At 38.4% G+C, this 25,836-nt stretch overlaps 1 protein-coding gene across 4 annotated transcripts in view; it reads right to left on the reverse strand.

Moving 5' to 3' along the window:
• Positions 1 to 25,836, reverse strand: part of bicc1b (BicC family RNA binding protein 1b) — a 127,270-nt gene that overhangs the window by 46,181 nt on the left and 55,253 nt on the right. For all 4 annotated transcript variants that reach the window (XM_056245921.1, XM_056245922.1, XM_056245924.1 and 1 more), the window contains exon 3: positions 20,841 to 20,910. In XM_056245921.1, the coding sequence (XP_056101896.1) occupies positions 20,841 to 20,910 (70 nt within the window). The remainder of the gene's footprint in view (positions 1 to 20,840; positions 20,911 to 25,836) is intronic.

Here is a 25,836-nt window from a genome sequence, read left to right on the forward strand (position 1 = left end):
AACCCGAATTCTACAGAACCAATCTACTTCATGCCATCATGCAATAGACCTCTGGTTGGTGTTCCACGGAAAGACTTCTGACTATTGGCATATGGTCTAGTTTACTTTACAACACACTTAGACATGAAGATACCGATGAATGGCATGTAAAGAAACCCCCTGCAGTTTATTTCAGGCTGAAATACACTACACGACTTTTGCTCAGATATTTGTCCCGATTTGCTGAACGTCTGCGCCAGTCTGCAGGTTTTGGGCAGTTGGGAGTTGACAGAATTCACAGAAAATCAAGTAGCGTGTAAATTCCATCCAGTCGGAGGATATCAAAACATGTTCGATATTTTGAGCCAATTTTTCATTTATCTACCAGTTTTGCAATAAAACACAATAGGCTACAAATATAATAACAATACAAAAGTAATTTAGCAGAACACGCATACCAAATTAGCCTCTATATTTGACTCATCTGCACAGATAAAACAACTGACTATGCCACTCACTTCTAACTCCCACTGTAATCTGTAGAGTCCATTACTGACCGCGTCCACCAACCCAAGACCACATCCAAATGCATGTTGCTGTTCAGGTTTTAAAAGTCATGGAGTGTATTTCAGCCTTTAGTTAGAACATTGGTGTCTAGTTTGGCTTCTGGAGTGCCACTGTCCTGCAAAGTTGAGCTCCAATCCCAATTAAACACACCTGAATCCGCTAGTCAAGGGCTGTGTCTGAAATTGCCCCCTTAAATAGGGCAGTATTTCAGGGAATAGCCATTTGTAATGGTGTACGAAACCATAGTGGCCGTTATCGAGTGCACTCATTCAATCCCACAATGCAGCGCAATAACAAGTGTACAACCAATGTATTGCTCAACCATAGATATCCGTAATAAAGGCTAGATGTCTTACGGCGGAGTCTCTATCGTCATCACCGGCGGCCATCTTGTCACAAGGCTCTGTGGTACCTGATTTAAGTTGAGTGATCAGCACGAACACAAATACTCTTATCTTGTTGAAATCTTGACGGATTTACAAACGATTTGGTTTCTAACAATCATTATTAACGTGGCTATAATTCTGGATGATTATTTATTTATACACTTATTATTCATAAGTATGCAGTGTCATAACTACATCTCTGACGTTTATAACAAACCAAACCGTTTGAAAATCGGTAGAAAATTGAGCAAGTTATGGTTATTTAAAAAAGTACATGCACCATTAAAACACAATGTTACGAGTGAGCGAGCTGCCTGTGACAAGATGGCCGCCAGGTGCAGACGTCGACCTCCATTGGCCAGCAGTGCGGACGAGACATCTAGCCTTTATTATGGATATCTATGTGCTCAACAGCTAGAGAATACCCATAATGCACAGTGACGGTCGCACCGAATGAATTCCCGTGTCTCGCCAGAAGATAACGCTCGCAGCTGAATCATCCATCTATCCATTTTTTAACCCGCTAGTCCAATTTGGCTACAGCGTAATATCATACAGGACAGGTATAAATTCATTTTTACTTGATTGTAAAATTGTTTAATTAAGGTTTATACATGCTAGTTTCCATGATGACAGAGTTCAAGATAAATCTTTTCATCTTATACCGGAACTGCCAGTTTATGCTATTATTAAACAGCAAGCAATGCAAAAAGGGTAGCCCTTCAGGTGCACTTAGTGTCCGAATTCTCGTTTTCATTCACTCCTTCAAGTGGACTATATTAGTAGATTAATGTAGGGAATAATGAATGAGGGTATGGGGGGCTATTTCGGACACAGGTACGTTTTTCTCCAGTTTTTGAAGTATTTTAGTAATGCAACTCTACAGTAAATATACATTTTATTGAAGGGGTGGTAGGGTTAGGGTAAGGTTTAAGCTTAGGGGGAGGATTTTAGCTATAATTACCATAGGTCTGTATTTGATTGTATAATGTTTCACTAATAGCTGTTATTTCATACTTCATAAGATTCAAATATAAGTTATTGTTCAAACTTTAATAAATTAATACATTGTTAAAAGTTTTAAGAATTAAATTGATTAGACATGCTTTTTGACTTACAATTTAAAATGGAATCCAGAAAAAAATGTAAACATAAATTTGTGAAAAAATAAAACAGAATTTGGAACAAAACAAAACAGATTTCCTAGAGCACTATACATGTTTTAGTAACAAGGCAGTTTAAGAATCTGAAGCAACCCACAAGACACACCAAGCCATATAATTCACTCTCCATGAAGGAGGAAGACAAGCACAAGGCTCCGGGTCTAACTCTACACGTCTGGCTTTCCGTGCTATAGCTGCTTTTCCGGAGCTTAAAGGAAACTCGTGATGAGAGCTTTCAATGCCAGAGGGAATGAGTGAAAAAGCCATGCTAAATCACTGTCCCACGCAGAAGTGAGTTTCTCCACCACAAAATCCTGCAAAACATCCATTCGGCCGATTGGACGGACATTGCGGGAGGAAATCGCTCTAGCCTGGCTCCAGCAAATGAAAATGTACAGAGCGTTAGAGTTAGCCACTACAGTACTGCTGGCCTTAGTTCAAATTGCATGTAATGTGACTATTTTCTGTGGTCAAACTCAAGTGCTCAGTAGAGGTTTTACAGTTTATACTGTGGTGTTAGGGGGAGAACAAGAATATAATTGCATACAAAGGGGCTTGTCTCATACAAAGGCACCAATTCAGTGTGGTTGAACACATGTAGGATTACACCCGATGATTAGGATCTCTCAGCTTCCACGTTGGCAATTATTGTCCACCTCACCAGTTTTGAGTGGCATCCCCTTAAGTGCTGGATTTACAAGAGTGGTGAAACCGGTGTAATGTAATATGTTCACTGCATACCGAGTGAAGCAACGCTGGCTACCAAAATGTGCCAAACTTTCAAATTTGTGCATTCAAAGCAAAAATGTCTTATTAAATTGCTTCAAAACCATAAATCACCATGCCGTTGGTGCATTTATTGTTTAAATGTGAGGGAGGGTGGCTTTAGGGAAAGCACTGACAAAATGTTTGGGATTCTCGAGATGGTCATGAGTTTAACCTGTTAACATGCTAGAATAAATTCACATTTACACATTTGGCAGATCCAAAGCAACTTGTAATGCATTCAAGGTATACATTTGATTAAGTTTGTGTGTTCCCTTTGAATCAAACCCAGGACTTTGGTATTGCTATAATACGCTAGCAGCTTAAGACCCCTTGAATACACAAAGTTCAGCAGAATTACAATCAGGGTCGTCCTAGGATGGTGCAAGTTGTGCGACTGCACCGGGCCCCTCGCTTTAGGGGGCCCTGCAATGAACGCAAACTGACCGAGGGGGATCAACTAAAAAGTAAATAGTAACCATTGCAAATAGCAAACAGATCAAAACGATATTATATTATAATATATATGATATATTATACTTTACAAAAACACATTACAAAAATTAAGCGTAGCTTCAGTTCTGGCAGGTCACGTTAGTCAAGCTCGCATCAGCTGACTCTCAGCTGATCCACGTCTACCTATACGACGCCTATCACTGTATACATATATAAGCTCCTTCAGTATTATCAACATCAATCGTGTTTCTCAGGAGCTAATTACCCTCCTCCATCCCCAGCTCCCCCTCTCGCCCAGTCAGGATTTGGCATTCTGATTCCCCTCGAATCAGAATAAATTCTCGAATTATGTTGTACTTTAAAATCTTGAATTAATGATATCTGCATACATTCATGTTGGTTCTGTTCTGTTTACCCTAAGGGGGGTTATTGCTGCTCTTATCCATGCTAGGCTGCACGGATGCGCAGGGAGTTATTGCCCAGTACGGAACCATACCGCCAAACTGTATGCAATTGCCAATCGTATTTGACGATAGTGGTCCTGACAGAAAAAAAAAAAAAATGACAACCTATGATAAATAACAAACATTGTAAACATTTTCCATTTGTATTTAGTATTTTGATTTTCACAAACTGTTCATATTTTTTATAAAGTAATTATACAACTTTTTTTAAATGTTAATTTATGTTTGTAATTTTGGAAATGGATCTTTACTGTTGCCAATTAGGCATTTGAAAGGCATTTTAGACTCATTTTGAGCACAAAGTACGTGCTTTCCGAAAATAAAATGGAATTGTGCAAGTGTAATTGTGAAACTGATTTTTGTATTATTATTTATTCATATCAGGGTGTACTGAATGCGCTTTTGAATGGTCATCAATGGAGAAAAAGACTTGCCACCATAACTGTAGTTACATTATCCACCAGCAGAGGCTAACTAGCAAAACCCATTGTGGAATGTTCTTTCACATGGCTTGCTCACACCTTTTTGACTACAGCGTTTAAATATAGCTCCGGCTAATATAGCTGCTTACACACACCTCCATTCACAGCTGGCTTTGATAAGCGGCACACTGCGCTGATTGTGGTGTGCAACATCTGTAGAAACACACTCCTCTGAGAGTCTAAATCATTTCAAGGAATGTGAAAAAGCGGAGAAATCAAACAACCAACAAGCTGAAAATACCAAATCAGTTCATTACATTTATGATTAGGGTTAGGGTTAGGTAACCCTAGCTAACCCTAATCATGTGGAAATAATCTGTTTGACTGCTACTGGCTATCCTGATAGAAAGCATGTTGTTTGGTGATCCTTGGGTTTTTAAAGTTAAAAAAAGTTAAAGTTTTAAAGTTTGAATGTAGGTGGGGAAGTTGAGTTTAAGAGAGAAATGTCTTTTCATAGAGTTATTTATCCACACAGGGGGTGGTGTGAGCTAAATGGAGCATGCTGTTTTTGAGGCCGCAGCGTTTTATGGGCTGTTCGGAAATGCCCATAGTGGATTGTGTCATGTGGACTGTTGCACTGCCACTGTGAGTGAAAACAGCAGTAGAAAAATATAGCAAAAGGTGTTTTGCCAATAGCAGTTAGTACTAAAAAGATGCTCAGGAGAATGTGCATCTACATCCTAGAAGACCATGTTAGTTTAAAAAGTATAAGCTGATGTTCACATTAGGGCTGGGATGTATAATGGTGTATATACCATGTGACAACGATTCATCAAATGTTATGTTATGTTTACATTATTTAAGAATTCAAAATTCTTGACTTCACAAACAATCTTTTAAACCACACAGTATCGGTATTTCGGTGTTACAAATATTCATATGATCACAGAAGTACTGGGATAACACTTTATATAAACACTGATGTTCGGATATAGAAACCCTGATGTCTACAGAAGCGATCAAAATAGAGTAAATCACCATTTGAAAGAAACAAGGCTCTTCAAATAACGATTTATTTGTCATTGAATCATTCATTCAAGAGATTCATTTAAAAAAATGTTTAAGTGAGTCATTGAATCATTCGTTCGAAACGATTTTTTAAAACAATTCATTCAGATTTAATAAACATGTTAAATAGACAGCAGCAATTAACATTTTGAGAACCTGTAGCAAGTTACATTTTACATGGTTTAGTTGTCTGTTCAAAATCGTGGGATAATCAAGATCTCTGTTTGGATAAAAAAAAATTGTGATTCTCAGTTTATCCAGAATCGTGGAGCTCAGACAGACAGACAGACAGACAGACAGATAGATAGATAGATAAATAATTAAAACACTCACATACATATATATATATATATATATATATATATATATATCAGGTCAGGTCAGGTGTCTACTGAACAGATGCTCAATGCTTAGTCACTAATGGATTTTGGTATTGCTCTACCACTAGGTGTCACCCTCAAAGGCTTTGTGTGTTGCTTTAAACTTTAAGGTGGTCTAAGGAGGGAAGTATCCTTACAGAGATGTTCACCAATTATTCCAAGATAAATAATGTCCTTGCGTCCTTGTTTTAAAGGTTCGGCAAAATATATGTGCAATAAATCGCCTCCATTTCTTAGCTTTAAAATATGCGTTCTCATGCGCTTCATAAGTCACATGATTTAGCACATCTGGAGTCACGACATCTTGCACAACAAACAGCGCAAAAATATGCGACTCTACTGCTGTGTGTGACCGAACAGATGTCCGTGAGCTAACAAAAACAAAATGCACTCACGCACCCTGGCTGAATTCACAGCTCTGTTCACAAGAAAGAAAGAAATTCATTACGGAGGCTAACAATTATTTCCACTTTATTTGACTTTAACGGAGCTCTTAGGTCACACAGGCGTTTTTGCATGAAGGAAAAGCAGGAAGCTGCTCTGTTTTTCTACCACATACTTTGGATTGCAGCACCACCATGAACAGTGAGATGTAGCGGCAGCAATGGAGATGTGATAACATCTTCTTGTGTGAGGGCTGCAACCAAAGAAGGCTTGATGACTATATTGTATAATATCTCCTTAATGGAGAGGCGCAAGCCTTCCTGTGGCCCTCCAAACAGAGATGAGCCCTCCCGAGTGGCTCTGGATGTTTATTGCTGTTTGTGTTCCTATAAAAGTCACAGAGAACATACACGTGTGCTGTACATGCTTTGCCTTGTTATGTAGCAGAACACTGTGCTCAGTGCATCAGTAAGAGCTCAAACAGACATAGGCGAAGGCCGAATCAGTTTTTATATCGGTGGGAAATATCACTACTTAGTAGCCTGGGTTTTTTGCGAAGCGCGATTTTATTCACGCTGCTAGGAAGTCTGGATACCATGGACCAAATTTTCGCCTCAGCGAGGGGACCAATCACAGAACGGGGAGGGAGCAGCAAGACGATGACGACGTCTATGCGACACACCGAAGCAGTTTGTTTATACCTATGGATCCAACATGGCAGCAGACGCGAAGTTACCTTTCGATGCAGCCTTGGATATTGTTCTAAGTAGTTTAGAACGCGAATAAATCTCGGACCCATCGTCTTCTTCCTCGTCCAATTTCTTTCGCTCTACATACGTCATCTGGTATAATTGAAACGATTGGCTATGAGCTACGTACAGGCGCATTTGATAGACATTTGTAGCACCCAATAAACGGCTCTGGGCATTCGTAAAACACGCCTCAAATACGAGAAAATAAACGTGGTTCCCAGACCACGTTAGCCAGGCTAACTACTTAGGGCACTCAAGGAAAACAATTATTATTGTGTGGAAGGATTGAACAATTTTGACTTTCTGCAATATTTTCTTCACTAAAAAAGAAATAAAAATAAAAATAGCAAAATATAATTAAAATCCAAAATAGCAGCCAATAGAATTAATAAACATTTAATTTTCATTTAATATTATTTTCCCAAAGAATAGACCTTTTAATAGACCCCGCCCCTTTTCAGCTTGTCTTCCTGGTTTGTATTCCACAGCATGAAGGTAATGGTGCGTTCACGCCGGACGCGAATAGCGCGTCAGGCGCGAGTGATTTCAATGTTAAGTCAATGCAAAGACGCGTTACGCGCGTAAAAATTCCTGCGGTGCGAATGAGGCGTAGAGCGCGGTGCGGTAGACGCGAATACGGCTCGTTCGCGCGAATGGCGCGAATTGAGCGTCTGGCGCGTTACGCGCGAATGTTTTATGTAGTGCTTTTTGTGCATTCTCGCGTTTGACGCGAATTCGCGTCTGCCGCCCGAGTTGAAAAATCTGAACTTCTGCGTCAATTTGCGCCGCGTTAACCAATCAGGAGCCTGCTCGCTGCTGTCACGTGGTGAAGTGACAGTTTATAATGTTATTTTATGTTTGGCCTCAATAAATTATTTTGTAATATGACAAAAATGCTTGGTGTGGAAAGCAAATCTTTCACATAAAAACTCGATTTCAATATATGAGAGATACTCATTTTGTATTGAATGCTATTTATTCCATATCTATTCTAGATTATATGAAACATTATTATTCTAATGTAAAGACAACAAACACAATTTAGTGTATAAAAACGTTTAAAAAAATCACAGGACAGGTTTCACTTTTGGAGGCTGGCTCCATTTATTATCAAAACAAAAATAAATGACAGATTAGGTGGGTGCGGGCGAGGATGAACCTCGCGCCGGGCTGTAGAGCGCGGGCTCGACAGGCATAGACCACTCGAGGCCGAGGCCTTATACGGGCTACGCTGTCCTCGTCAGCGTCCTCACCGTTAGGTCCACCAAACCTAGCTCCTGGAGCAAATTGTGAAACTCCTGAAACCCTCCGGAGGGTCTGGTGGACCCGAGTACAGCGGCGATGTCCCCTACGCAGCTGTTTCTGCTCTCCAGAGCATATACGAGCGGTGACTCTCTCGAATAATGCTAATGGTAATGCTCGATAAACATCTAAAAAGATGGCCGCCAACGGGTTTCGAAACTTTCGCCTCCGGATTTCGCCTCTGACGCGCGTAAATTTCGCTTCAAACTTTTGTTTTTACGCGCGTCAATTTCGCCATTGACACGCGAATTAACACAAAGTGGTCAAGCGTCAAACTAGATGCGGTAGACGCGAATTTGACGCGCTATTCGCGTCCGGTGTGAAAGCAGCATGAGATCTCACGGATTTATGAATGAACCCCTTGTTTTAAAGTGCCCTGATTATGCTATTTTAAAGTTTCCTAATGTTGTTTTGGAGTCTCTTACAACAGGTTTACATGCATCAAAGGTCAAAAAAGGTTTCCTTTTCTCATAATATACATTTGCACATCACCACATTTTCAATGATTCTCAAACGACTCGTCAGATGAATCAATCTCTCTAAATCCCTCCTTTCCGTGAGCTACTCTGCTCTGATTGGCCAGACAGCTCAGTCTGTTGTGATTGGTCTACCGTGTACAGCTCGTGTGTCGAAAACAAAAACACCCATTGCATTAACAACGTCAGCTCTCCTGAGGCTTCCTACACCGTAAACTAAACATAGTAACGAACAACGTCGATTTTACCATATCAATCTGAGCGCGACTCCGATGATGAAACATTGGAAGAACTAGTTATTTAACCCGAACCTCCATCTCAAGGACGATGTCTCAGTTTGAGGTACATTATGAGATGTTGCAACTGTAATTCCTCATCATCAGCATTAACAAGTGCATGTCCATCAAACAAACCGATTATTTTACTTGTACTTATTTATTTACCGAGTATTTTTCTAATATATTGCGGTGAACATGTGGAAACTGTATCAATAACAGTGCATACATTAGCCAAGCTCTAGAGTGAATGACTGATGTAACATAAACGTTGGTAAAACAATTCTTGCTCCATTCTTAATCTCAAAGTAGTGAGAACGACAGACATTCTGCATTAATAGACACAGGTTTAGGTAATAGTGGCCCACAGCTGATCAGCAGAAGTATTTCAGTAAGACAGCAATAATGTGAGTTAGTCAGTTAGCAGGAGACCTACACAATATAAAACTCAAAACGAAGTATTTTGAACACCATCTTTCAAGAGCAAGCGGTTTGCGAATCCTGCATTGAACTCCGAGATTTGGGAAGCAGTCGTCAGTAAAATAAAGGGAACACAGCAAAAGTTTAGGATTATACTGCTGTGATATCGCGGTAAAGATACATTTTAACCACTGATTCGTCACATGCTCGTCCTTGGGCATTGAAAAAAACTGGCTTTACCTTCACATTGTAGAGCACAGCGTCTTCTCGACATGATGCTATCCAGTATCCACAGTAATCAGCTGCCGGTTTGAGGTTCAAGTTTTCCCTGGTGTCTGCATGTGCAATATGCGGGCGGGCAATATGCTTATGTTTCATCTTGACATCAGAACAAAAACGCTTATGTCTCGTTTGTAAAACGATTAATTGAATTGACTCAGAGTCGACTCTTACTTTTGAAAGACAATTACTTTATATACAGTGCACTTTCAGATTTAAAACTTTGCAGGATGTTTTCATTCTTTTAGAGCCATGTTACACACTATGAAAGGTCATTTTCAAAAATCCATAAAAGGGGCACTTTAAAATATTCCCGGTCTACTGACATTTGTTATGACATCCGCTTCAAACATTACAATGCTCATGATAACTTTTCGTCAACTCTACAATAAGTAAATTCACTTCAGCAGCGAATTACTCTTCGACAGCAATGCCATAGAAATATAAAGAGCTACCGCGAAAACGGAAGTTCAAACACAAAATTCTAAAGATGGCTACGCGCTTGTTTCTCTGCTGCACAAATACATAAATAGATAAAAAAAAATTTTTTTTTTTTATTTCATTACATGCATGTGAAATAACAATGCGTGAGCTCTAATTTCTCACTGCATTATTTTATCAGTTTATTGCAGTAACTCTAAATTAGTTAACTCTAAACTCAAAGATGCTCTATTGGGTTGAGATCTGGTGACTGCGGGGGCCATTTTAGTACAGTGAACTCATTGTCATGTTCAAGAAACCAATTTGAAATGATTCGAGCTTTGTGACATGGTGCATTATCCTGCTGGAAGTAGCCATCAGAGGATGGGTACATGGTGGCCATAAAGGGATGGACATGGTCAGAAACAATGCTCAGGTAGGCCGTGGCATTTAAACGATGCTCAATTGGCACTAAGGGGCCTAAAGTGTGCCAAGAAAACATCCCCCACACCATTACACCACCACCACCAGCCTGCACAGTGGTAACAAGGCATGATGGATCCATGTTCTCATTCTGTTTACGCCAAATTTTGACTCTACCATCTGAATGTCTCAACAGAAATCGAGACTCATCAGACCAGGCAACATTTTTCCAGTCTTCAACTGTCCATTTTTGGTGAGCTCTTGCAAACTGTAGCCTCTTTTTCCTATTTGCAGTGGAGATGAGTGGTACCCGGTGGGGTCTTCTGCTGTTGTAGCCCATCCGCCTCAAGGTTGTGCGTGTTGTGGCTTCACAAATGCTTTGCTGCATACCTCGGTTGTAACAAGGGGTTATTTCAGTCAAAGTTGCTCTTCTATCAGCTTGAATCAGTCGGCCCATTCTCCTCTGACCTCTAGCATCAACAAGGCATTTTTGCCCACAGGACTGCCGCATACTGGATGTTTTTCCCTTTTCACACCATTCTTTGTAAATCCTAGAAATGGTTGTGCGTGAAAATCCCAGTAACTGAGCAGATTGTGAAATACTCAGACCGGCCCGTCTGGCACCAACAACCATGATGCCAAGCTGAAAATTGCTTAAATCACCTTTCTTTCCCATTCTGACATTCAGTTTGGAGTTCAGGAGATTGTCTTGACCAGGACCACACCCCTAAATGCATTGAAGCAACTACCATGTGATTAGATAATTGCATTAATGAGAAATTGAACAGGTGTTCCAAATAATCCTTTAGGTGAGTGTACATAGCAGTTTGTAGTACTAACACTAAAACTATGTAAACGTGAATTTTTTCACACACAGTAATTTTCATTTTGGGTGAACTATAAACAATACATATTGTCACTATCCACGATACATATTGTTGCATTTTTGTATTGTGATATATTGTGATAGGATATATTGTTACACTCCTTATAAATTAGTGATACATTTATGGAACTTTTAATAGAATTTGTTTTGCATCAACTATAAAATCCTGTTGGAGCCCTAAAATTCCAGCGTCCCTCACATCTGTTGTTATGGAAACGTCTCATTTGCTCCTCACACTGTAACAAAGTCATTCTGGGAAGAAATTTATTTCTTGGGATCAAGAGGGCGAGTCCATTGTATCCAAAATCTGCCGACATAAGAGCCAAAGATTTGAAGGAAGGAACCTTAAATCCCCTCTTCGTCCACTGTGAGAGCATACTGGGCAGCGCACGCCAGCAGCCTAGCAGCTCTCCATGGAGACGAGGGCCCAGTCTGATGCAACAGAGCGCTGGACAGGGTGATACTGGGAGAACGGAGCGCTCTGGACTGTTTTTACAGCTGCTGCCCCCCTTTAAGAGCAGGCCAGTGGGAGTTCTGTTCTCCTGTCCTCCTATAAATCTCTCCATACAGCAGCCTGAGATTTATTCAGCGCTGCAAGTTGGATTTGCCAAGACGGCTAGGAGTGAGGGTGAGTGATAAATGTCAGCCAGGTTCTGGGTCTTTGAATGTGAGAAGATGGCACGGTCCGGGCAGAGGGAACTCCAGCAAAGCACTGTTTAAAAGTCTGTGTTTGACACGAGTTTTGCTATTTTTAAGCATAAATCATTTAAAGGGATAGTTCACCCAAAAATAAAAATTCTATCATCATTTACTCACCATCATGTTGTTCCAAACCATTATGAGTTTCTTTCTTCTGTTCAACTAAAAAGAAGATATTTTGAAGAATGTTGGTAACCAGACAGTTGACGGTAGCCACTGACTTCAATAGTAAGAAAAAATGAATACTATGGAAGTCAATTTAAACTTTGACTAGTACGATCACAGCGAAACTTTAAAATCTGCATTGTCGCTGCCGCTGACCCAGAGAGAGGTCATGTTTAGGTGTGAAACAGCTTCACAAACGCTTCACAGCTTTCAGCCACACAGTATCATTTTTTCTGTGTTACTACTGTGATAAAAGTGTATAGTTCGGATATAAACTCTGATGTCTACGGTCGGTAGCGTTCAAAACAGTCACCTTTAAAAGACAGACACAGCCATGTACTTGTCATTGAATCATTTATTCAAGACATTCGCTGAAAAACGCTGATTCATTCAGTAATGAAACAAGTGAAGTCTTTATGAGTCATTGAATCCTTCATTCAAATCGATTATTTTTCAAATCAAATATATTATTTTTAAAATAATTAATTTAGCAATAATTAAATAGACTGCAGCAAATAACATTTTGTCAGAACTAGTAGTAAATTACATATTATTTGTATAGTTGTCTATTAAAAATCATGGGAGAATCGTGTTTCTATTTTAAACTTATTCTTAATTTATCCAGAATAGTGTGCTCCATATAATCAACATTAGATTTTTTTCTTTTTTTTTTTTACGTACAGTTTTACTTCTTTTCATTTGCTGTTTACTTTCTCAATACACATTGTTGGTCTTAGAGTCCTGCAGGGATGACGACAAAACTTGGAAGAATAATTCGCCACTGGTTCCCTCAAAAGTTTCCTATGGGTTTGTTTGTGGTAGACATAAGTTATAACTGGAAGATACTTGAATATTTTTCTCTACAGCATAATTACATCCATATCGAAAATGCATATTTTATAGCTGCTATGTTTATTTTAAATAAGGTGCTGCATGTTTCAAGTAAATAGATAAGAATGTTTGGGATGGGAGTGTGTGCAGTTTACGTTGTAGAACAAAACGTCCAGTTATTGTCAAGGTTGAATTACATCTCTGTCAAATTACCCTGAGAGAACTGACTTTAGAGAGCTTAAATGGATAGTTCACCCAAAGAACATTTTTTGAAGAATGATGGTAACCAGACCAACCAGTCAACCAGCCATTGACTTCCATAGTATATATTTTTTGCCTAAGTCAAAGGGTACCGTCAACTGTTTGGTTACCCACAATCTTCAAAATATCTTCTTTGGGTGAACTATCCCTTTAATATCTGAACTAAAAGCAGTTTTTTGTCTTCTATTTAAACTGATTATGTCTTTAATAAAATAAAATCACATCAACCTCTAAAGTCAAAAGAGCAACATTCGCAATCCATGTTATTTTTGTAACATGATGCATTTACAAGGGAACAAAGATATTTAAACAGAAAGAAAACGTAGGCCAAAAGATTGAATCGAGATTACATTGTGAAAAGTGGTTTCTGTGAGACAAAAGGGTTGACAAATAGCAGTGCTTAGTGAAGTCAGTCCTAAAGGAGTTTTCAAGAAATATAACAAAGAAAAGCATTTTTTTCTTTTAGAATAACATGCACAGATGAATCATTCTAAATAAGACCATGAACGTGCATTAACTAGATAAATATTGGAAACATTTTGAATCCATGTTGACTTTAAAAGATCCAGCAACAAAATGTTGCTAATTTTAGAACAGGACAATTGCTGCATACTGCTAAGATACAACAAGAGGACATCATTCTGATTTAACGTCAACACATGCAGAAAGAGAACTCTGACAGAGACAAAGTCTTTCAAAGTAAATCAAAGCCAACATTTTTTGTGACAGTGCTGTGTGAGGGTCTGCGGAGTATCAACCTGAGCTTTACTATGGCAAATGAGTGAAACAGACCGCGAGAGACTTCAGAGACCAAGATGAAAACTCCCTACGTCAGCTCAGACTCTGCAGAAAAGGAATGCGTCCTCAGGAGCCACATAAATATACTGCAAGCTGCATTTCCACTTTTAAAACACAAAAAAAAGCACCTCCGGGCCGTTTCTAGTTCTTAGCATTCCAGTTAGGGCCCATCCGAAGGCAATGATGACTGCATTAGTTGTGATGGCTCTTTGGCCAATAGAGGCGAGAGATAATAGCAAATAGCTGTGGGTGTTGGTCCCATCCCAAATGATCCAGGGTTCCAGAGACTCTTAGGAGCCTGTAAATGTGTCTACAAAGTATCTGTCATTATTAAGCAGTCGAGGCCCTGACATTATAAGCACTTTCAGCCACTAAGGGACATGCCTAGCATACAGATTCAAATGTTTAATTTGTTAGTAAACTTTTATATTTTGGCAGAAAAAGATATGTGCAAATGCTGGTTCCAAATGCAAAATTGTCAATTGTCAATTTTCAAAAAACAAAAAAACGTACCAGTTTCCAGATGTAATGAACACTATTTAGTGGCAGTAAAACACCAACAACTTGTATTCCTTATAAAAATTAGGGATTACAGGGACAGATTATTGATTAATAAAGATTCATTTTTGGATATTTTTTGTGCAGTCCCTTGCATGATACTTTGTTATGACCTTAAAACACTTTTACCATAATGTATGATTTGTAAACTAATACATTTTGGCGATTTCATCACAGTCAGCTAAATATGGCTATTCTGACTTTGTAAACTTGCGCACCTGCTACAGCATTGAGTTTGAGTGCTCAGTATCAAATGTGATAAAGTATTAAACTTTTAGCGCCACTCACCAGACCTTTTATTTCTAAACTGCTGTGATACATGCAACAACCAGAGTTATAAAATGTTGTTAGATTCATGTTCATCTGTTTCGAATAAAACTGAACACACTTTTATACCACTCACTAGAAATTTCGCTTCAAAATGTCCAAGAAGAAATGTAATACAATTTTGTAGCCAGACCACATTTTTCCAATGAACCTGGGTTAAAGACAACAGACAGATATATATTTCTGCAGCAATGCTTTTTCTGTTTGCAAATGCAAACACTTCAGTCAATGAGAATACAATAGAAATATAAACATTCGTCAAGCAAAATGATCGTGGGTGATTTTTCATAATTAAGCTTCAATCATAATTGAATTCCTTCAATTGATTTTAAATTATTTTACTTTTGTTCGTCTCAAAATTATTAACTTTTCTCTTTCTTTAGGTCATATCCCTGCAGATACCCTGTTCAAGCTAGTTATTAAGCCTCTCATTAAGAAACCACAACTAGATCCAAATGAATTAGCAAATTCAGACCTGTTTCAAATCTTCCATTTATGTCTAAAATACTAGACTAGACTAATAAACACTAAACATTGTGTCCGCTCAATTGTGCTCCTTCTTGCAAAAAAAAGAAGAAAAAAAAGAAGACATCTATGAAAAATTTCAGTTTGGTGTCAGGCCCCATCATAGCACATTAAAAATTACTCATTAAAATTTCAAATGACTTACTTCTAGCTTCTGTATCTCAATACTAGTTCTACTTGATCTTAATGCTGTGTTTTACACTATAGATCATAAAAAATCTTAGATCGACTAAAAAATTACACTGGGATTCAAGGACAGGCATTAAGGTGGCTCAGATCATATCTATCAGGCCGTTACCATTTTACCTATTTAAAGATAACATCAGTAAATTGCGGAGTGCCGCAAGGATCTGTGTTAGGCCCTCTGCTATTTTCAATATATATCACAAGCAGATGGAATCTCTAAATTATCCAAGTTGACAAAGTCTGTTAAAGATATAAAATATTGGATGACCAGTAATTTTCTTCTACTAAATTCAAATAAGACTGAGGTATTACGTATTGGAAAAGGTATAAAAGGTATACTTAATGAGGTATAACATTATGCAAAATACATTGTCTTGATGCACTGGGACGCATCATCAGTGATGTTCACTGGGGTCCTCAGGTCTTTCAACATCAGACACCCTCTCCCAGGTGACCTGGCCGGGGTTGATCTGGCCTCAACCTGCATCCCAGTAGGAACTGCCCACGGATCAGCCCTCTTGATCCAAAGCCACCTAGTGGCTTTTTCTGCAGCTTCATATGGACCTCTGTAAACTCACAGTGTCTTCCAGCCTTTGCCCCGGCAAGTCTCCACCAGATCTTGATACTTTGCATGTATCCGCTTATTTGCCTTTTCCATCCGCTCTTCCCAGGGCACTGTAAGTTCCAGCATGATCAGCTGTTTTGTGACCTCAGAGCTAATGATCATGTCTGGCCGGAGGGATACTACATTATTGCAATGTGCGGTGGGAACTTCAACTGTTTTCCCAGGTCGAATTTCAACAGCCAGTCAGAGCTTTCACTTTCCAGCTTTCACAAAATGGATGGACTTTATGGTGACATGGTGGTTTTTGCTAGTATTTGTTGCATTAGCTATACTATCAGCAACTACCTTGAGCACCTGGTTATAGCACCAGCGATAACGGCTATCCCTTAATGTCTTTGGGCACCAGCTGAGAAGATGTTCCAATGAGTCTTTTCCTGGACACAGGGAGCAGGAGAGTGCTCTTGCCCCAGACATGGAGGTTTGCTGGAATTGGTAGTGTGCCATAAACAGCCTAGACAAGGAACTTGACATGAAAGTAGTCTGCCTGCATGATGTTTGTCCAAGTGATCTTCCACTGAGATATGCCTTCCCATTTCATCCTTGCCTTAGCCCCACCACCATACTAACTCGTTCCTCTTCCAAACCTGCTTGAACTTCCTGCTGAATCAGGTGGTGACGATCTCCACTACTCAAGCTCCGGGTAAAACCCAACCACCTATGGAGAAATCCGCTGATCTTCCTCTCTAGAGATTAAACTGTTGAAAATGGGACTGCATAGACCAGCAAAGGCCATAAGACTCGTGTTAGAAAGCAATGCTGGTAGATCGAAGCTTGGAATCTGCAAGCCAAGCCTGACTATTCTACCTTGCTAAGAATTTGTTGGCCTTGTGAATAACAGCAGAGTCTATTAGTGTGGAATCATAGATCGAAACACTTAATTGGCTTCTCCGTAATAGAGGTAATGGTCATTCCAACTAGCAAAAAGTGGAATTTATCCACCACCTTTCCCTTCTTTAGCACCAGTGATCTTGACTTAATGCGTTTGAAACTCATGTGATAAGTTTCTCCAGGCCTTGTAGAATCCATCTGCTTCCCAGGACAGATGATGTTGTAATTTTCAGGTCATCCATGAATGCTCTTATCTGGGGCTGTCATACACCAGACTTTGTCAAGGTGTATGACACCACCTGACTTGCCCACCATGTTCATAGCAATATGGTAAATGGACTGCATTTATATAGCGCTTTCACAGACCCAATGGCCACCAAAGCGCTTTACATTTGCCTCACATTCACCCATTCACTCACTGACGGGCGACGGCAGCCATGCAAGGCGCCATCCAGCTCGTCGGGAGCAGCTGGGGTTAGGTGGAACCGGGGATTGAACCACCAACCTTCCGGTTTGTAGACAACCTACATGAACCACTGAGCCACTGCCACCCCTAATAGTGAAAAGAACCACCAAAATAGTGCAACCTGTTATTCCTTTCTCAACACTATGCCAGCTTGATTTTTCTTAATCTGATGTGACCTTCACCCTGAATTTGCTGTTAAAGATCAGATCCAGAAATCAAGATCGGATCTTACAGGGAACATGGTGACGCTGTAACGCCTACTCAACCAGACCCTTAAGCATTTGCCAGGAAGAACAACTAGGTTGCCTTGATTTTCACAGGCTTCTCTGATGACCAGAGTAACTTCTCTGGTATGATCCAGACACCCTGGAACTCCTGGAATCCTCCTTTCTGCACTGAAGTTTCAATGTAGCTGTTCTTGAGGAGAAAGTCAGTCAGTCAGCCTTTGGGAAAACAATGCTGAAAAACACCTACCCTTCAATGCTTAATTGATTTGAATTTATGCACTAATGTTTAAACTTTGACAGCCCTACTAGCATAACACATTACATATGCAGTAAACAGTGTTATTTCAGTATCACTGAGATACTATTAATGCTTTTTAAAATGATTTTATTAGTTTTTATTTGTATATTTACTGGTTTCAATTTAATTTTAGTTAAACTTTTAACAATGTTGTTGTGTTTTTGACGGTTATTTTTTTTATTCATTTTATTTCAATTTTAGTTTTAGTTATTTTAGTACATCAAGTTAAACTAAATTAAATGATTAAATTAAATTAAGATAAATTAATGTATTAAATTAAAATAAGACAACTAGTTGAATTAAAATAAGTTTAAAAAGTTTAGTAATTAACAAATGTTTAAATTTTTTTATGGTTTTGGATTTAGTTTTTAGTTCAAGTTAACTGTAATAACCCTGACTGTAAAGCAATATTAATCTATGCAGTCACATAAATGATCATTTGATTCATTGGGAATTCATCTCCACATCTCCACTCCTCAGCAATCACATACAACCAGTGGATCACTTTCATCGTGCAGCAGAGGTGGACCCAAAGTCAAGGCTGTTGGTTCAATCGCATGCTGTGCTATCGAGCTGACCGGAGCATGTTTTGTTCCAGAGCTGTTGCACAGGATCAACACTTCTTAACTGTTGTAATAAGCTGCAGACAGACTCGCAGGAAACAGCAGGTCCCTGAAGACCACACGAGCTAACCCGGGCCTGGTGCAGTCCACGTCAGAACCTTGCATGTGTTTTCCATCATTAATTAGCTGAGATGTTTGCTGCATGCCGTCACCAGATAACCGCAAACGATTATGTAACATTTTTGTCAGCGCAAGCAATGCCCCCGGTCGCTCGCCAACATAAACCATGCAAAGGAATTTGAATGGCCTTTGACTTGGGCAGTGACCCTGAAAACACATTGTTGGCACACATGAACTTAATCTGATGTTTGTTTGGAATGGCCAAGCTGTTGTTGTCATTGTTTGCATTCCGTCCTCTCGATTGCAGCATTAATACACGAACATGACTGTTTCCATAAGCTATTAAAACTTTACAGAGAAATTAAACACATGTATAATTGTGCAACAAATGCTTGATTGGCATTATGGCTTAGAAAATATGCAAGTATCAAACATAATGCTCTAGTTACCCAGCAAGAAAGAATATGTTGCTATGACCTCTATGAAAGAGTGCAGCATTTGTAAAGAATTCAACCCTTACAAAAAAAGTGTTGTGGTAGAACCACGGTACAGTGATGGTTCAAATGGTAATATCATGGAACTGCAGTTGTAAGTTCTTGGTTTACCAGTTACTTCCAAGAATACTTCCAAGTCCTTCCAAAAAAATTCATAGTAGCATCATGGTGTATGTCAAAACAATGGTATTCAGGTCCAAAAGACGTAAAGACAATAGAATGGTACTTTTTGGTGCTACCGCCTGGCGCTCTATGAGGAGGGCGCTAAGTCTCGCGTTCCCCATGGCACGAGTCCCGCTGCTGCCAAGACACGGTGGCGATCTAAGTCATGGGGATCGCAAATGGATCTAGTAGAGGGGTTAGAGACAGCCCTGGCCTTATCTCTGCTCTCACCTGCTAGATCCAGTGCCTTCTCTCAGGGTTCGGAAGCACGCACTGCGGTTTCTTCCGGGTGAGGTACCGGTGCTACAATTATCTAGATCTGAGGAGTTGGATATTGTAAGCATGGATGCAGGAGATGTCGAGGACTCGCCAACTCACTCTCCTGCATTCGAGGAGCTGGTGGAGGTTGGACTAGCGCTGTTGCCCGATTAAACATCTAATGGCCAGCTGAGAAGCAGTACATTGAAAAATATTAAAATGAGCAAATTCACATGCATTCTAAGCCATAAACATCTTTAAAACATCTGCTAAATATTTTGACATCAGACAGGGACCATTCTAAAAACTTATTTCAGATGTGACAATACAAATAAGACATTATCTGATGAAAAATGCTTTGTGGTTGCTGTGTTGTTCTGGGTGGTTGCTTACTTTTCCAAGTCAAACGAGTCAAAAATTATAAGTCAGATCACTTAGAAAAGCAATTGAGCACTCCTTCTCAAAAAGCCACATGATTTAATCATTCATTTCCACATTCATTTTTCTGTAGCAAAATAATTTATTATGTTGTAGCAGTGGTTCAGGATGTGTTCCATGCCAAAGTTTAATAGGTACAATGCTATGAAGGAAGAACTGACTCGACTCATACACAGTACTAGTGGTCACATTTCTCATGATTCCAAAACAAATGAAATAGCCCGGTGCAAACTCCTCGTGAATATCCACTGATTCACTGTAAATATGATAATATTCCAACAAACATATTGTCAAAACAGAACTGATAAAATCAAGTGGAAGTTGTCCTCTTCTCACGATAACTTAAACATAAGATGCCTTAAATCATGATACCCAATGCTGAGATCCTACTAAAAGGATCCATCTGTCCCCGAGGCCAAGATACCGCCAGGAATGATTATGTGAAGATATTTTAAAATGTTGTTTTGTAACCACATTGTTTATGTAGCACTTTGATAGGACTCCAGTGAAACAAGACTGATGGCTCAATCAGATTGAACATCCTTCATATAAACAATCAATCTGATTGATCTTGACCTGAATCCAATGGGGTGTAAATGTTAAAGTCTGTATGAAATAGAAGTTGCAATAATCTTTTCTTCCCTATTGTGACATGTATAGTGCACGTGTATAGTGCATGTACACATACCTAATGAGTGAGTAACAAAAAGACGAGTGTCTCAGATGAGGGACAGCTGGTCTTACCTTTCTTTGACTTGGCACCAATCTTTAGCTTGGAAGGCCATGCAATCTGAGTGTCTGTCTCCTCCATGACCTGTGAGGAAGAAAAGGATACGCATGTTAAAAGGACCATATTCTAAAAAAAATTCAGTTAGCAAGGACACGTTAAATTAATCAAAAGTGATGTTTTTATAAAGATTTGGTGAACACAAGAAACTTCTTTCAAAACATAAAAAAAAAAAAGTGTGTTTGAGTGTGTATCCATGATTCACACTCTTATTCTATGATACTTGCAAAAAGGTACATCTATATAATCGCATCTTAACTATCATCATCCAACTATTATGATAAAACTGCTGTATGTATAGCACTGTTGTTTGTCTTCCCTTCCTCACCATGGTAACGTAATGGTCAACATCAGAAATTGGGCCTGCCGTGGTAATCCACATTCCAATAATGTTGGTCATCTGAATAAAATGTCAAGAGCATGTCTGCTGAATATGTTATTAATGATAAACCACTAATTACTTACAACATCAAAGTAGAGCCAATAAAAGATAATATTTTCACAGTACTGGACGTGGGAGGAGTTTTTGACCTTTCTTTGAGATTTAGATGACAAGAAAAAGAAAACAACACGCATATACAGGTAATTCATAATCGAAATATTTATCCCTCAACCTTAACAACGCATAATGATGCTTTGGGAATTTTATTTGGACAAATTGAGCTGTAACTCTTTATTTAATTTGGTTTACTATTGAAATACCAGTGCATGTAAGACAGTAAAGCAAAAAAGTTAAAGATTTGGTTTAGGTTTTAGGCTTTGGTTCTGCATATCAAATGTGTCTGTGATGCATTTAGCTGTCGTCGAATGTATCAACGTGTCCTGTGTGAAGACACTAGGGGACAGATGTTTCATGACCTTTCAGAAATCATTATAATATGCTGATTTGCTGCTCATAAACATTTATTAATTCGAAAACTGTTGTGCTGCTTAATATTTTTTGTGGAAACCATGATACATTTGTAACATTATAAATTCCAATTACATCCAAGCAATCAGACTGACACAGAAAAACATATCATATGGATTACTTTTAGGTTGTCCATATGCGCTTTTCAGAGCATTGAAGTTTTGGTCAGCTACACTTGCATTGAATGGACCCTACTACTTTTCGTCTATTGAAGCATTGAAGCATCTTTAAGCATTGGACTAAAAATGTTAATAAATCCAGTAGGATTTAACAGAATTAGAAATTGAAAATAACTCATGAACACCAAGTCATCATTTTTATCTCCCAACTTAAAATGGTATGTAATTTAATCGGTTGAAACCACCCATGTTATGATCCATATCGCTCTGCCACATATGTTGTGCGGTAAGAGTAATATAATACCACCTAATTAAAATATCTCAAAGTATCTAGAGCAAAAAGTCAAAAATCTCAGGAAACCGAAGATTTATAAATGGAAAACAGAAAAAAATACCCCTCCGAAAATTTTCAGCATTACAAACGGAGCATGTAAAAGCCCGCAGCCATCGGGAGAGAGCTAGGACCTGAGCAGGATGCGAGGGCCGGTAAAGTGCTTGTGAAAGTCATTGTGTATATCTAGTGATATCAGCAGTGGCCGGGACAGTCCTGTAGGGTCATTGATTAAAGTTGCTGTCTGGATAATTACAGAGGTCTTGAGATCTTACAGACGACTCTGAGGTGTCTTCCTCAAAAGCAAACAAGCTGATGTCACTTCTGGGCAGTAGGCATTTCCCAGGGCTCTTACCGGCAGATGTCTCCTCTGGCTGTGATCCAAAAAGCTAGTGAGCTGCCTCCATAGACAGCATTCTAAGTCATCACAAGCACTCAGGATGTGAAGACTGGTCAAAGGGTTGGCACTAAACTGCTTTATTATGCCTTCTAATAAGCCTACTTTTGGCTGAAATCATTGGAAATACAGGTTTCTACCTTTTATTTTTTGCAAAACTCCAAAAACATACCTACAATTGACTGTTTCCAGCTAAAATAAGCACTAGTGGCAGTAAAACAGCAACAACTTTCTTACCTTTTCACAAGGTAAAGGATAAAACTGAACATGCCGTTAGTGCCACTCACTTTAGACATTTCACTTTAAAAGTGTCGTATAACGTGCAAGCAGCAAACACAATTTGCAGTGAGCAGCATGTATTCTTCACGGAGAATGCAAATCCAGAAAGTACAGCAAAGCGAAATCAAAGATGGTTGGCAAAGTCAGAGAAATCATTAAAAGGGCCAGTGACAAATAAGGTTTTCAACTGATAAAAAATTCAAATAGGTTAAAACTGCACATCAAAGTAGTTATTATCTTTATGGGGATGTTTTTTACTTATTATTAAAATCTCCATTTTAAACAATGTATTTAAAGCGGTTTAACTGAGAAATATGTGACGACACCAGTCAAAATGTCATACGGGATAACGTTAATGCATTTTCTAAATATTATGATATTAAAACTTTTCAAATAAAAAATACTTAATGAATATGTAAAGTGATGCAGTAAACAATATTTAAAGCTCAGAAAAAAAATCTGCACAACTATTTTTTTCTCATTATATTGTGATTTCTTTAAACGTGACCCTACTTGTTCAAGTTCTTTACACACATTTTAACACTGCAATGTGATTTAAAATGCAAAATGTCTGAAAAAGTTTTATAGGACTTGATATCATGTTATTATTGTTTCCTCAACTCCATTAAGTGAAATTATGCATTTCAATGGGAAAAAACAGCGTTATCCCGCCTGACTTAAATTGTTACCCGGTATGACACCATGAGTTAACACATGAATTGTCATTTTTACAACACTTACACATAATAATGTTCATAAATAATTAATGTTATGCAATGTTTTTCCAAGGAAATTAATTAGGCTCCACTTTAAAGAAATAGAGATGTGGTTTTCAGTGTGTAAACTGTTACACACAAACTCAGTGTGGTTTCTTCCCAGATTTGGCAAGTAAATACATTTAAACCATTTTTTTTTTCATGTTTATGAATATCAAAGCAGCACAACTTTTCAACATTAGGTTTAATTTATTACTGAAAAGTACCTTGAACCATTTTACTGATCATAGTCACACTACATCAATATTCATAAATAATGTAAAGGGTTAAAGTAGGCGACCTTCACTGATTTCACTGAACAAATTTACAAAAGCATCTAATTGAAAAATATATTTATAAAGAAAAATCTTATTAATGGGTTGAACACTGAATCACTAAATTTCATTAAATGAACACTAAATGTTATTTTAGACAATGTCTATAGTAAATGTAATGTAACTGTAATTGAATATTCTTATGAATTTTATAATTTGCTAATATTCAACAATGTTAATGATATGTTAATATCACAATTTGAATGGAAATTATGCAAATTAAAGCTGAAAACTGTATAAGAATATATTGTCAAACACGTCATCCAAGATAACGGATGACATTATGGGCTAACAACTGTTATCCTATATGACAAAATTGTTATCCAGTATGACAAAATTGTTATCCGGTATGACAAAATTGTTATCCGGTATGACAAAACTCAGATTAAATCTTAATCAGGCAGTGTTTTTGGCTACCTATAGAAATCTGCAACCTTTACCTTCAACTTCCAAATATGTAAATTCATCCTAAATAAACAGATTGACATAAAATCCACATTATATATGTTATTTTAGCGTTATCCCATATGACACAGGATTTTACTACATAGTGTGCTAGTGAGGAAAAAGGGTAAGTTAAACACATTTTATGAAAGACATAAAAGACTTTCACCATTGTTTGGGGGTCCTTTAGGGTTTTCCTGATTGTGTAACATGCTGTCTCACATCGTGTCAAAATAAAATTTACAATAAAATTGCTCCAATTTGCTTGTTATCCCGTATGACATTGGCTGACAGCCAGTTTTGGGACAGAATGCTCCAAAGCATAACAATCAACTGGATGTCATATTCTTTGTAATATTTCAATATATTGTTGTCAAGACTCATACAATAATGCCTGTGGCAGAGATGTTAGGGTTTATTCGATTTTTTACAGTTTGTTTGGCTTTTTTGTATGTCACTCTAAGGTCCGGACAGTTATCCGGTATGACATTATGAGACTATAATGTCTAATAATTCTTACACTTTGTAATACCCTCACTATATGTTCATATCATTTGAAAAACAGAGATTAATAGATTCAATAAATGTGCTTTTTATTAAACATTTTCTTATTTTGACTTCATAAAGCAGTTTGGACATCAAAATTGCACGTCACGTCATTGGGCCAAAAATCTAATCGTATTTTAACTTATTGCTATTAAAAATTGAGTATTTTACCCAGCATTTGTACTTTATACACAATAAGTATCACACTGTTAGCTTAGAAACATGCTTGAAATAGTTGCATAGTTGTTGCCTATGAACTGTTCAAAATGAGGTTCCATTTCAGTTTGGATGCTACTTAAAGGGATAGTTACCCAAAAATGCTAATTAGCCCATGATTTACTCACCCTGAAGCCATCCTCGGTGTATATGATATTCTTCTTTCAGACGAATACAATCGGAGTTATACTAAAAAAATGTCCTGGCTCTTCCAAGCTCTATAATGGCCGTGATCGGCTGTTTCTGTTTTGAAGTCCATCAAAGCACATCCATCCATGATAAAAGTGCTCCACACGGCTCTGGGGGGGTTAATAAAATCCTTCTGAAGCGAAGCGATGCGATGCGTTCGTGTTAGAAAAATATCCATATTTAAAACTTTATCGACTAAAATAACTAGCTTCCGGCAGACGGCCTACGCAAGTCGACTTACGCCAAAAGAGTAACACTTGACGATGTATGACGTAGGATGTAGGAGTAGCGTAAGCTTTGACGCCTCTCGCGGTTCAACAAACTCAAGCTCCTCCGACATTTCTCTTTAAAAATTGTTGTTTTAAACTTCTAATTCGTGACTGGTGTTTTGTTTGCTTCCGCGTTCGTCATTACGTTGTGCGTTAAGGTCAA

This window comes from Rhinichthys klamathensis, unplaced genomic scaffold (assembly GCF_029890125.1).
Source record: "Rhinichthys klamathensis goyatoka isolate OS25496 unplaced genomic scaffold, OSU_Roscu_1.1 h1tg000035l_1, whole genome shotgun sequence".
Lineage (NCBI taxonomy): Eukaryota > Metazoa > Chordata > Actinopteri > Cypriniformes > Leuciscidae > Rhinichthys > Rhinichthys klamathensis.